At 41.9% G+C, this 14534-nt stretch overlaps 1 protein-coding gene across 1 annotated transcript in view; it reads right to left on the bottom strand.

The window, feature by feature from the left end:
• Nucleotides 1-1511: 1511 nt before the first annotated feature.
• numa1 (nuclear mitotic apparatus protein 1) overlaps nt 1512-14534 on the bottom strand; it is a gene marked incomplete in the record, with an annotated part of 28868 nt that continues 15845 nt past the window's right edge. The window contains 11 exon segments of the mRNA XM_042222530.1: nt 1512-2549; nt 2741-3058; nt 3143-3244; nt 3386-3679; nt 4082-4218; nt 4738-4936; nt 5371-5470; nt 5850-5987; nt 6620-6810; nt 6931-7140; nt 7338-8147. Coding sequence (XP_042078464.1) covers nt 2526-2549; nt 2741-3058; nt 3143-3244; nt 3386-3679; nt 4082-4218; nt 4738-4936; nt 5371-5470; nt 5850-5987; nt 6620-6810; nt 6931-7140; nt 7338-8147 — 2523 coding nt within the window.

The following is a 14534-nucleotide window of genomic DNA, read 5'->3' as shown; positions in this document are numbered from 1 at the left end:
TCTGGAGTGTGGGGCCTCCCTGCTGCTGCGGAGTCGGGGCGGTCTGCCTCTCCCCACCGCAGGGAAAAGGGTAACACCACCTGGGTCTGGGTGCAGTTCCCCCCTCCAGGGGCAAGGGTACCTAGACCCGGTTCGTAGAGTACGCTTGGGGAGTGTGATCGTGTGTACAGCGTCTCTTTATGTCTGTCTCCACGTTGGTTGAGTGTGGAGTAAGTGCATATGAGAGCATGAGGGTGGGAATGGATGTTTGTATCTGTGTGTGCCTGTATGTCTGTGTCTATATGTCAGGTTGGGTATCAGACCCACCTCTCTGGGGACATCTCAGGCCCTCCAAGGTTTGGAGGCCTATCTCCACCCACCACCACTTCCCCTGCCAGTGGCGGACTCCCTCAGGTGTCGGTGCGTTGGTGGTTCTTTGTGTCTGGGGGTGGGCGTCCGGGTACACACCGGCTCACTCCTTGGCGGCCGCTTATCGGGGCCTGGAGCCTGGGGCTCGCTCGGGCCACTTCGGAGGTGGGGTGCCCCCGGCCTCTCGGCCTGGGCTCGGTCACTCAGGCACAGCTGGCTGCCGGCGGAGCTCACTGCAACTCCCCCTGGCTTCTGCTCCGCGGCTGCTGAGTGAGCCCTCATCTGGGACTCTCCTCAGCTCTTTCTGGGACAGTGGCGCGGCTGCCCCTCTGTTGGTCTTCCTTGGTCTCTTGTGTTCTGGGGGCCTCTGGATGTCTGGAGTTTTGATCTCCTCCATACCTGCTTCATGACCCTGGAGGACGGGGCTGTGGCTCCCCACACTCCCTAGCAGATCGTTACATGGAGAAACCTTTGGAATGCAAGCATGCTGATCCACACAGGTATGCACACAGGTGTACACACGGGTATTCACAGACGCGGACTACAGCTTTCTTGGCTGCTGCCTCAAAGCACATTGTGCGCTGTCTATCTTGCGTGCTGCACAATATCGTTTATTATTTAGTATCTACTGATATCTACTGCTAGCTAGTTTATTGTGATGGTGCTTTTTTTATTATGTTGCTCTTTGTTGTTTGCTTTCTCTTCTGTTTTTTTTCTCCATACAGGTGACCCAGGTGTTTTGTTTTTTTTGTTTGTTTGTTTTTTTCTTTCTTCCCCCCCTTCTCACCGTCTCTTCTCCCCTTTGGTTTTCTTTCTCTCCCTCTCTTTCTTTCATTCTTTCTCCCTGTCCTATCCCCCAGTCATGTCTGTCCCGTTTTAGCAAAAAATAAATAAATAAATAAATAAAAAACACAATAAACACCATTTATGTCTCCAGAAAAAAAAAAAGTTACGTGTGTTGCAGGGATCGGTCTAGTTATGCTGTTCTTCAGTTGGTTGCTGTCGATCTTCAGAGCCAAGTACCATGGATATCCATACAGCTTCCTGATGAGTTAGTGCTGATCAGCTCCTCCAGAGTCAGAGCAAGTATAAGTCAGAGGACAGACGTGCTGCAGGGTGCTGTCCACAGCATCTTTGATGAAAAACTGTTTGCCAAGCCATGATTTGTCCTCTGATCTGTTTAATAAAGTCAGTACGTCATATACATACGGTGCCTTTTACAATATCACAAGTGGTTCCTTTACAACAACAGAGCTCTGATCGCTGCTGTGCAACATGAACAGTTGTGTACCAAAAGGTGTCTTCTTGGTCTGAACTTGGGCCAAATTGTTTGATATGTGATTCATTTCTAACCTGCAGACTGTGTTTTTGTCTTAAAGTGCAGACATTAGTCAGGACTGTTTAGTTCTTGTTGCTGAGACCTCAGCAGACATTACAGTCTGTTGTTGCTGTGACTCTTAGGATCCAGCAGCAGTACTCTGTGTGCTATTTATACTAAAAAGGTTTTGTTAAAACATCAGTTGAGACATATATGGATCTGTTGGTGCACTTAACGTTTCTTTTTTATGTACAAATGCTTCCCTCCTTCCCACTCTGCTTGGTTTTTACTGAGTTTGTACACTTGTGTTGCAGTTAGGCAAACAGTCAACAGAGAGCATAGTTTTGATTTTAAACCCACATTTAAATTTAAATGTGATATTTGATTTATTTGCCGGAGTAACTGTTAAAGTTAGCTCTGTTTCTGGAACAGAAACGCTTCCTGTGTTTGGGGTTAACAAACTAAACCTGTTGTCGGCATCACGGCCCTCACATGTAAAATATGATCTGTAGAAAGAAAAGTTACTTTCATTACATGGCTCAGTAAAATCCCATAATCAGTAAAAAAACAAAACAATTTAGGCTTCTGTTCTGGCCATTTATGGCACCACCAGTGAAATGAAGAGCCTGAACTCCCAAATCATTGAAAAATTTATTTACAAAAAAATCAAAATACAATTGCAGGTAAAAAAATATCCATTTCCTGCAATACCATTTAAAATCGATTAACTGAGAAACATGTACATATAATACAAAGATTAAGAAGCAAAACAAACATGGAAAAAGAATGATGAACTGTTAAAAACAAAGTCCCGATGAACTATTTGTGGGTGAACGGATGTGGGGGGCTTGACCAGTCATCAGACTTTCATCCTTCGCATCATCTGTAAGTTTGAAAGAAAAGAAAAAGACAAAGATTAAACCAAAACTCAGGAAAATGCATTTCAGCAACACTGCTACAAAACAAGATTTAATAACATCTGAATACAATAAAATGTTGTTGCACATGTCAGAAATAAAAACCACACCCTGTGCTGTTGTCCTTTCATAAACCACTGCAGTGTCAGATGTTTACCTTGCGAGCGCTGGCTGTCAATCCAGGAGACTTTGCAGATCTGCTGGCAGCTTGGGGAGATTTCCTCGATCCTTTCATTACCACTTGAGGTGATTTAAAGTTTCCAGTTCTCCCGGCTTGTCTCACACCACCACGTGAACTCCCCGATGGCATTTTTTCCTGGTGCTTGCGTGCGCTCGTCTGAGCAGGCGACTTCTTCAAGCTGTCGCCTGGGGATTTACGTGCAGAGCTGCGCAGCTTGTTCAGATGTTTCTTCAGGTAGTTATTGCTTTTAGGGGTGTTTTCGATGGTAAACATCATTGACTGCCTCCGCTCAGCCTGAGAGTAATGCAAGTGAAACTTAGCAAAGCGCTCAAAAACAAAGTTTTGTCACAATTTTGTGTGAGCTAAAATTACACTCACTGGGCTGAGGGCAGCACGAAGAGTAGAGCTCGAAGGACCACTGCTCACGCTCCTGTTTTTCGGGGTGAGTGGACGAGGGAAGCAGCTGGCTTTCATCTTTTTCTTCAGGTTGAGATAAAAAGCAAACATAAAGTTACATTTTAAACATTTTTCTACTTATTTTGGATGACTATTCAATAAGTATACAATATACTATCCACCAGTAATAGTATACCACAGTTTCCTGTTCATGGTTCAACCAACCTCAGGTGAAGTTTGGTGTAGGGACAATGTGGATGAAGGCTGCTTTGTGCCTTTTGGGCTCCTCAGCTGATAGGAGCTGGCGGTCCTTGAGGGTAGCTGGCCTGGCATCAAGGACAGACGGTCGGAGCGAGTGCCGGCAGCAGCACCCACCTGCCCCAACATGAGTGACTGTCGATGTGAGATGAGGGAATCCCGCAGCTGGCTTGGAACCATGGATGCTCGGCGGATTGTGTCTGACGGGTCACCTGTACGCAGCTCTTCGTCTGTAAAAACCAATGGACCGCTCCTTCCAGTCTAGAAGAAGAAAGATTTTAGTGCATTCAGTATACAGACGTTTAATTAGGAACAAATGGTAAATGGCCTGTATTTGTATAGCGCTTTACTAGTCCCTAAGGACCCCAAAGCGCTTTACATATCCAGTCATCCACCCAATTGTAGCCACAGCCACCCTGGGGCGCACTGACAAAGGCGAGGCTGCCAGACACTGGCGCCACCGGGCCCTCTGACCACCACCAGTAGGCAAACATGGAGTTAGTATCTTGCCCAAGGATTTTTGGATGCAGCCATGCAGCCAGGAGGCAGCCTGGGATCGAACCACCGACCCTCTGATTAGTGGCTGACCTGCTCTGCCACCTGAGCTACAGCCACCCAACACACTATTTGAGAAATTTGGCATCCAAGTTCTTTTCTTATCACCTCAGACTCAACAGGGTAGCTGCTTTTTAGGTGAGGCAGACAGGCCTTGTTCCTGGACTGGAGCTCCGCAATCCTCAGCCAGTCTTCAGGTCCACCATCAGGCTCGTTTTCTGCTCCAACGCAGAAGGTACTGGTGGCTGAAAAGAAACAGATGAAGCAAAACAGTTACACATACACACAAATCTCAGGTTTTACAGTTGTTACTATGAACGTGCAGCTCCAATTTCAGCTTCCATCAAAAACAGTGATTCCCAAAGTGTGGGCCAGCGTCCCCTTATGGGCCACAAAGGTACTGCAGGTGGGCCACATCAGTAACAGAAATTTAGCTTGAAATCACTCACAAATACAAGTTACATACTTATATAAATTTAGTTATATAAAAAGTGAATTATAACTAGTAAAGGGAGGTGGTTAGTTGAAATAATTTTAATTAAACAATCTTTACAATTGTAATAACTGCAATTATATTTCTTCCATAATCAAGCAGCCTGAGTTGCTCCAACTATACAGTAATTTAATAATGTTATAACTGCATTATAAATAATGCTGTTTCTCTCTGAAGGCTTATTAGAATTACGATTTAAAACTTAAATGAAGTTCCATCACGATTCTGCAACTCTTTCCTTTCAGGAGGGAAAACTGATCCTTTTACTCACGCTGTACATGGATGGTGCTCCGTCTGTACCCTGGAAGCCCAATGAGTTGGTCGCTGGCAGAGCTGGTCCTTCTGGCGGGAGTGTCAAACAGCTCCATAGACACGGGCCGGGCAGAGTTTGCATTAGCAAGGTTTGGCTGGGAGCGAGCTGAAGCCAGGCTGTAGAAGGTCTCATCAGCTTCACCGCAGCCCGGGGTCTTCTACAGATCAGAAATCAACAGTCACAACTACAGTAATACTCGGATGGAAGTTTTGGGATATTTAGAAGGGGAAACGTTGGACCACTTAAATGTATTGTTAAGGTGCTGCGGTGAATTATTATGTGCTGCCAACAAGCAAGTGATGTACACAAAGATCTATTAGTCAACTAATCTTTTAGTATGATAGTTAAAACTTGAGACAGTGATTCCTTGTTAAAGAAAGGCATCATCAGAGAAATTTTAGAAACTGGTTAAATGAAACAATAACAATAATACTAGTAAACCTTCATCAGCATAGTGACTAAATTACATAAATAGTGAAGTTGAAACACCTGTAATTTAAAAAAAAAAATACAGAGAATATTAAAAATGAACCAATTTTATCAGTGTGTATTATTGTGAACATGCAGCAAGCGTGTGTGAGTTTCCTCCACCTTGGTCATAGTGATGTTTATAACCTGGGTGGTTCTGCGGCGTTTGACTGATGAAGTTGGATTTTTTTGGGTTGAATCCATAATTTCCTCTGCACCGGTCCTGAGAAAGAAAAGGAATTTGAAAATGAAAGATTTTGAAAGCAATTAAATCAGTATTGTTTCTAATACATGAAATACAATTTAGACACAATTATCTGTACAATTGTGTCCTATTCAGTTTTATACATTAAAATTACATTTAAGAACAAATGTTAAAGGGTCTGAATAATAAATTATTTTACTACAGTAACCAGGAAATAAAGTACTCACTCCTTAAAGGAGTAAAGAGTTTCAAAGTGTTTTGTAATCGCACAATATTAGGGGACAAGATATAATCACTGCTAATTCTTAAATCTTGTCTTGATAATAAAACACGTCTTGGTAAGATCACAACCAATCTAGAGCTAAAAAATGTGTAAGGAGTATGACCACAAAAGCACCTCTTGACTTGTCTGGTGTTAATAGGAGTAAAGTACAAAGTTTCCAGTGACTCGGCCTTTAGACCCCGGCGTTTGGCTGCCAAGCGTTCTGAACTGCGAACAAGTGGTGTGCTGGATTCATCGGGCGCTGAGAGTTTTCTGAAACAGTTTGTTTTTAAAAAAAGAAAGAAAACAGTGTGCATTAATCACTACCCCCACTAAATCTTTCCAAATCCAATATAACACTTTCACCTTCCACACAGTGAGTGTCTGCATGTATACAGTTGTTTTTGTGAGAACTACCACAAAGGTGATATTCAGAATTTTGGCAGGTGTTTGTGTGTCTAGTGGGACATATTGTGTTTTGTCAGTACTACAGTAGTCATGAAACATCACAGGTGTGTCGTTGGGATTGAAATGAAGTTTGAGGATGTGTGTAGGAACACAGAGTGGAGCCATGTCAGAATTTATGGGCCACAGCCCCTGAAACATGAATATCAATTTGTCATCCCATTTGGATTGTTTTCCATTTGTAATGCATTACTGCATCATCGTGTGAGTCATGTAATGCATTTTAGTCCAAGAACACACTGACTTCAGCTGGAGCCATCCTGTACAAGGTGGGCTTCAGTTATATGTTACTCAAGTCACAGCTTTTAAAAGATTTTGCATCTCCTCTTCTTTAGAACACCAATCTTTTAACTTTGTTCTGTGCGTTTAATTTATTTTCCCGTCTGTTTGGTGAGCAAGTCCTACAAAAAGATTCTGAGAAACCTTAACCCAACACTTACCTTGTGGAGTTTAGAGAGTCTTCCATACTGCTCTGGTCCAGGCTATCTGAGCTCATAGCTCTCTTCACCTGTGCTCTAGTGCAAACCCCCGAGTTTGAGTAAGGCACCTCAAAGAAACACGAGCTTGTTGCACTGCCTCCATTGGCATGAATCTTATTCTGTACTCTTAAATTCTGGTCAGCACAGGCAAGCTGAAAGTAAAGAAATTGTGACAGAACAGGTTAAAATGCTAAAAAAAAAAAATATTCAGGTGTAGTTTTAATTTCTTCTATCTTTCTGCTTATTGTCATGCTTTAAACTGCAATACTAACCTGTGCCTCCAAGCTGGCCACCCTGTGTGAAAGTGTCTTCTCATTGGCTTGAGCCTTGTCCAAATCAAGCTGAAGTACTTTCTTTTCCATTATCATAGTGTGCATTTCACGCTCTTTAGCTTCAAGAGAAAGCTTGAGAGCATCCACTTCTTCTTGGCTTTTCTGGAGAAGCTGCTTCTTGCTGTTGTAATGATTTGCAGCCTTCTCCATCTGTGGTATTCAAAACACGTATCTTAATTTTCTAGTCCAGATCATTTATCTCACACACAAAAAAAATTCTCATGAACAAAACAATTATATTAAGAGATAAGCAGAAATAAAAATGATTACATTCTCAAACAAATCCAAACAGATGTTCAGTCACAAGCAGTAAAATATATTTTGTAACAGTTTCTGGTCATACCAACCTGAGCCTTGTAGTGTTCAGCAGCCTCTGATTTAGTGGCAAGCTGTTCCTGCAGATCTCTCTTGATTAGCTCAATTTCTTCTGCTTTCTCTTGCTCTTTCAGCAATTTCTCATTCTCCATTTTCAGTATTTCCAGCTCTTGCTGCAGTACAGACTCAAGCTTCCGTGAGGCTACATTCTCCCTCTTTAGGGCCAGGTTGGCTTGGAGAAGTCTTTCCTTCTCAAAAACTATGGCTTCGTAATCTTTTTCTGCCTGGAGTATTCTAACCAAAAGCACCTGTTTTTCTTGGACAAGAGTCTCCTTCTCTTTGAGTGTGGTAACCTGCATCTCCTGCACAGTCTCTTTCAACCTGATGTTAGTAACTTGTGTTGCTTCATGTTGTGTCAACTCTGCAGCTGCGGATGCAAGCTGTTGCTGAAGGAGGTTTATTTGCTGAGCAGACTCTTGCTGAGTTTCAACTAATTTCTGCTCTTTGGCCAGAAGCCTTTCCACCTCCTCCTTCAAATCCTGGATCTCATTTTGGAGAACATAGGTCTGTTTGGAGCTCTCCTGTTTTATCTCAGCCACAAGTTTCTCACTGGCTTCAGCTTCAGCTTTTGTTTTTTGTATCACGTTAGCTTGAGCAGTGACCTCCTCTCTGAGTGTGTTTATACTTTGGTCTTTATCAGCTCCAAGTGTCTTGACAACTGACAACTCTGCCTGAAGGACTTTAACCTTCTCCTCTGCCTTTGTGAGAGACTCTCTCATGTCACATACTTGGTTTTTCAGAGTTTCGATCTCTTGTTCTAGCATGTCAGAGTGGATTGAGCCCTCGATGTGGAGGTAAGCTGGGAGCTGCTGGTGTATTGTGGTCACACTTATACATCTCATCTCATTTCTCATGAGTTGCTTTGTGCTATTATTTTAATTCTGTGTGTATTTATTTAATCCCACTCTGCTAGCGGGAACTAGCACACCTAACTAGTTCCTTTGTGATGGAGAGTGAGGGTTGTGTTTATTTGAGCGAGGAACTTGACGCTCATCTGAGAGGAAAACGTAAGTCACAAATATGTCACTTTTGTTTTTCCCCTCCGAGGTAGACTGTAATAAGAAGTCTTTAGCAAAACAAACAAACTAACTGGCTTGACTCTATTGTGCAATCTTTGTCTCAGATTTGACTTTCTCTCAAGAAATATTTGAGCAATCAGCAGCCACCTCTGGTACCAATATGTCAAGCATCTCTTCCTTCTTGGGTGATGAGTCTCCTTTCTTCCACCGAAACAGTAGAATTAAATTTGTGGACATAGAAACTGTGGCTTCTTCTTCAGTCAGGTACCAGATATGACTTAAATATTTTCAGGTTATGTTGCAATATTCATTTTTATTCAGTTTTATGGGTTATGTTAATCCAAACTTCCTTGTATTACATTATCTTATAATATACATGATGAAAATCCACAGGTTGTCATCATTTCGTTGAAAATCTTTACCTTTCTGATCTGCTTAATTCACACAGCAGTTCTCCTCTGGAGGATGTAATGAACACACCGAAATTTCAGCTGAGGAAAATGCAGCGACAGATGATCAAGGAGCGAGACTATCGAGATAGTTTGGAGAGGGAGCTGGCCAGCAAGATTGCGCTCATTGAACAAAGAGGTACTATCTGTTGAATGTATGGTTTGCATTTTGTTAGACTTGAGAAATGGCAAAATTCTTGTTAAAGCACCACTCATATTTGTCTAAGATTATCTGCATTTTCATTTAAGCTTTTTATACTTGTCATGTTTTCAATAGACTTTGCTTCGTGCTTTGGTTTTCTTTCTCTCTCTTTCCCAGAGTCTCGCATTAACCAGTTGCAGTACCGCCTGGATAAACTAAAGGAAGAACAAGGTGATCAGGAGCATGTTACCAAAGAACAAATTAATGAGCTTGAGATCAAGAACAATGAGTAAGTACCCAAGAGCAGTGATTTATGAACCTATAACTAGGGATGGGAATTGATGAGATTTTCACGATTCCGATTCCTTTTTCAATTCTGTTTAACAATTGATTCTTTATCGATTCTTGTTTTTAAAAAAGAGAACACACAGGTCGATTAGCTTAAACTTTGTTTTATATCTTCTCTTTGAACAAGATAGAAATTTAGGAGTAACATGGCCTTACAAACCTCAACAGTGAGATCTTAAGAGATTCACAGCCTAGGCTTCCAGTTAATTGAAACAGTGGGAACTGGTTCTCAATAAGAACCGGGATTCGATTCCCATCCCTACCTATAAAATCATCATTTTAATATCACAACCATAACATCTAATTTCTATCCACAAAAGTTACACAATATTTTGTCATCATGTTGCCTAGCAACCCCCTAACAACAGACTACATTCTGTACAACAGACTAATAGTCTGTACTTCTAGACCTTTGTACAGAAGTGTTTTAAAGTAAATTTTTTATTTATTTATTTATTTTCCAGCTTACAAAAGCGTCTTAATGAGATGCTGAAGCAAAATAAAGACCTCAAGACAAACACTTCACTCATGGAGCGCAAAGTGGATGAGCTTGCAGATGAAAACGGTGTGCTTTCTTCTCAGGTAATAACATGCAAAATATTCTGGGTTTTTTTGTTTGTTTGTTTTTAAGTTGTTGTTTGTTTTGTTTTGTTTTTTTCTTGAGGGTCTCTTATTTACACTAAAGATCTAATGAACGTGTCTGCTGTTATGGCTTCCAAACCTTTTGAGGCAAATCTGTGATAGTGAATTCTCACTCATGACAGGATTCAGTAAAGGTCATGTGCATTTCATGTTTCTGGAGAGTGTTTCACTAGTAGAAACCTTTTAAAGTATTGAGGAGTTTTTTGTGTCAGTTTTGAGATCAAAACATGGATTTGAAAAACCTTTTTATTTTTTAAAAATTTTCTCAGGTGAGAGCTGTGTGCTCACAGCTTGCCGCCTTTGAGACAGAAGTTGGTAGACTGACGGAAAGTCAAGCGTCTGCTCAGGAGGAGTGGAGAAACAAAAGAAACCATCTACAGTCTGAGCTCAACCAAGCAACTGCTCAAAAGGTGTAGATTCACAAGATATATTGTTTAACATGCATTCCTGTGTCATACAGAGAAATCTGAATGCAAAAAGGACAATGAATAGGAAACATCATGTCTGTTAAAGACTCAGAAGAAAAGCACATTTAAATGCTCATGTCTGCCTATTTTATTATAAATAAAGAAGAGTAGTTATATTAGATTTGTGTTGACTGTAAGTAATCTTATTTCTCCATTGATCTCATTAAATGTTGGGTTTTATACAAATTAATTTACTGTAAGCTGCTCCCTTTCTCATTTCTCAGGAACTCCTTACAGAACAAATTCAAATCCTTCAAGGAAAGATTTCCTGTTTGGAGGATGAAATAAGCAAGGCCAGTAAGGATGAAGTTGGGGAAAATATGGGACCCATAGTAGAGGTAATTATATGTAAAAGCTAACAATTTTAAAAGCAAACTTAATTGAAAATATATAAAATATAAAAAATGTATAAAATATTATGGTAAGCGATAAACATCTTGAATTGTTTATTTTCAGTTTAAGTTTGGAAATTTTATTTTCTACTTCATTGATTATAATTGTTGGTTCTTCTTAAATTGCCAGAGAGAAATGTTGGAGACTGAAATCAGGGGTTTGAAGAATGAGCTAGAGACTACACATTTCTCCCTGAAAAAGGCTGAGCTGGAGATTCATGCTAAAACTCAGCAACTGGAGGAATGCCACCAAGAAATTAAGGAGATACATGAGCAGAGGGGAGTTCTTCAGGAAGAGATCCGAGTCCTTAAGCTTCAGCTTGAGCAGGTTGAGCAGCAAAAAAATGAGCAGACAGACAGGCTACAACAGCATATTGCTGCTTGTGAACAAGAAATTAAAAAACTACAGGAAATTAAGCAAGCAAAGGAAGATCTTCTTCATCAGACTGAAGAAAAGGTGAACGATCTTGAGACAAAGTTAACTGCTGCTACTTCTCTGTTGGCTGTTAAAGAGCAACAAATTAACAGTCTCAAAGATGAAGTTGACATTCTTACAGATGAAACTAACAAAAACAAAGATGAAATTCAAGCCAAAGAAGAAGAGCTTGCCAAGTTACTTCTTGAGAAGTCTAATGTGCAAGAAACTCTGAGTGACAAAATCCAGATCTTAACAGCTCAAGTGGAAGACCTTAGTTCATCTCTCAAACAGGCGGAGCAGGAAATTCACATGAAGCAAGACTTACTGGATAAAACCGCACAAGAGAATGTCCAACAAATAGAGCTACTTCAACAACAAAGTGCTGAACATATGGAAGCACTCGAGAAGCAGAAGACAGCATCTCGAGAAGAAATCAAGAGGCTAAATGCAGATATTCATGCTAAGGAAGAACAGATGGCTCGGCTAGAGACTGAGGCCTCTACACGCTCTGCATTGTTGCAGCAAGAGCTTGATGATCTGAACAACCAAATAAAAAGCATGACCCATTCTCTTGAGATGGCCAAGGACCATGTCAAGCCAGAGAAGCTTAATGCCAAACACAAGAGGAAAGCACTTTGCAGATTGAAGAGCTTGGGAAACACATTTCAGTTCTTGAAGCAGAAGTGAATCGACTGAAGCAGGAAATCCAGACTAAAGAGGCTGAGGTAGATGAGATGAAGACCAACAACTACATGGAGTCAGAGGCTCTACAGAATGAGATCCAAAGTCTTCAGCGTCAAGTGCAGTGTTTGAATGAATCACTGAAGACTGCAACAGAGCAGGCTCAGGTTAAAGAAAACCTGCTGAAACAGAAGGAATTTGAGTTTTCTCAGGAAAAGGACTCTCTACAAAACATGATGATGACCTCAGAAGATGAGGTAAAGCGGCTGAGGGAGCAGGTCGAGGCCAAAGAAGAACAACTGGTCACACTTCGAAAAGAGGGCTCAATCCACTCTGACATGCTAGAACAAGAGATCGAAACTCTAAAATCAAACGTGAATACTATGAGAGAGTCTCTCACAAAGGCAGAGGACGAGTTTCAAAAGCAGCTAGTTGCACTTGAAAAACAGGAGCAGGAGAGCGTCGTCCAGAAAGAGCTGTTGCAGCGACAACTGTTTGCCTCTGAGGAAGAGATGAAGCGAATGAAAAATGAGGTCCAGGCAAAAGAGGAACAGATGGCTCTGCTAGAGACTGAGGCCTCTACACGCTCTGAATTGTTGCAGCAAGAGCTTGATGATCTGAACAACCAAATAAAGAGCATGACCCATTCTCTTGAGATGGCCAAGGACCAGGTTCAAGCCAGAGAAGCTCTAATGACCAAACAACAAGAGGAAAGCACTTTGCAGAGTGAAGAGCTTGGGAAACACATTTCAGTTCTTGAGGCAGAAGTAAATAGACTGAAGCAGGAAATCCAGACTAAAGAGGCTGAGGTAGATGAGATGAAGACCAACAACTACATGGAGTCAGAGGCTCTACAGAATGAGATCCAAAGTCTTCAGCGTCAAGTGCAGTGTTTGAATGAATCACTGAAGACTGCAACAGAGCAGGCTCAGTTAAAGAAAACCTGCTGAAACAGAAGGAATTTGAGTTTTCTCAGGAAAAGGACTCTCTACAAAACATGATGATGACCTCAGAAGATGAGGTAAAGCGGCTGAGGGAGCAGGTCGAGGCCAAAGAAGAACAACTGGTCACACTTCGAAAAGAGGGCTCAATCCACTCTGACATGCTAGAACAAGAGATCGAAACTCTAAAATCAAACGTGAATACTATGAGAGAGTCTCTCACAAAGGCAGAGGACGAGTTTCAAAAGCAGCTAGTTGCACTTGAAAAACAGGAGCAGGAGAGCGTCGTCCAGAAAGAGCTGTTGCAGCGACAACTGTTTGCCTCTGAGGAAGAGATGAAGCGAATGAAAAATGAGGTCCAGGCAAAAGAGGAACAGATGGCTCTGCTAGAGACTGAGGCCTCTACACGCTCTGAATTGTTGCAGCAAGAGCTTGATGATCTGAACAACCAAATAAAGAGCATGACCCATTCTCTTGAGATGGCCAAGGACCAGGTTCAAGCCAGAGAAGCTCTAATGACCAAACAACAAGAGGAAAGCACTTTGCAGAGTGAAGAGCTTGGGAAACACATTTCAGTTCTTGAGGCAGAAGTAAATAGACTGAAGCAGGAAATCCAGACTAAAGAGGCTGAGGTAGATGAGATGAAGACCAACAACTGCATGGAGTCAGAGGCTCTACAGAATGAGATCCAAAGTCTTCAGCGTCAAGTGCAGTGTTTGAATGAATCACTGAAGACTGCAACAGAGCAGGCTCAAGTTAAAGAAAACCTGCTGAAACAGAAGGAATTTGAGTTTTCTCAGGAAAAGGACTCTCTACAAAACATGATGATGACCTCAGAAGATGAGGTAAAGCGGCTGAGGGAGCAGGTCGAGGCCAAAGAAGAACAACTGGTCACACTTCGAAAAGAGGGCTCAATCCACTCTGACATGCTAGAACAAGAGATCGAAACTCTAAAATCAAACGTGAATACTATGAGAGAGTCTCTCACAAAGGCAGAGGACGAGTTTCAAAAGCAGCTAGTTGCACTTGAAAAACAGGAGCAGGAGAGCGTCGTCCAGAAAGAGCTGTTGCAGCGACAACTGTTTGCCTCTGAGGAAGAGATGAAGCGAATGAAAAATGAGGTCCAGGCAAAAGAGGAACAGATGGCTCTGCTAGAGACTGAGGCCTCTACACGCTCTGAATTGTTGCAGCAAGAGCTTGATGATCTGAACAACCAAATAAAGAGCATGACCCATTCTCTTGAGATGGCCAAGGACCAGGTTCAAGCCAGAGAAGCTGTAATGGCCAAACAGCAAGAGGAAAGCACTTTGCAGATTGAAGAGCTTGGGAAACACATTTCAGTTCTTGAAGCAGAAGTGAATCGACTGAAGCAGGAAATCCAGACTAAAGAGGCTGAGGTAGATGAGATGAAGACCAACAACTACATGGAGTCAGAGGCTCTACAGAATGAGATCCAAAGTCTTCAGCGTCAAGTGCAGTGTTTGAATGAATCACTGAAGACTGCAACAGAGCAGGCTCAGGTTAAAGAAAACCTGCTGAAACAGAAGGAATTTGAGTTTTCTCAGGAAAAGGACTCTCTACAAAACATGATGATGACCTCAGAAGATGAGGTAAAGCGGCTGAGGGAGCAGGTCGAGGCCAAAGAAGAACAACTGGTCACACTTCGAAAA

The sequence above is a fragment of the Haplochromis burtoni genome, unplaced genomic scaffold (genome assembly GCF_018398535.1).
Source record: "Haplochromis burtoni strain Fernald_Lab_line unplaced genomic scaffold, NCSU_Asbu1 Contig_88, whole genome shotgun sequence".
NCBI lineage: Eukaryota > Metazoa > Chordata > Actinopteri > Cichliformes > Cichlidae > Haplochromis > Haplochromis burtoni.
Note: the sequence above shows the minus strand (reverse complement) of the source record. Positions and strands in the feature narration are given on the sequence as shown.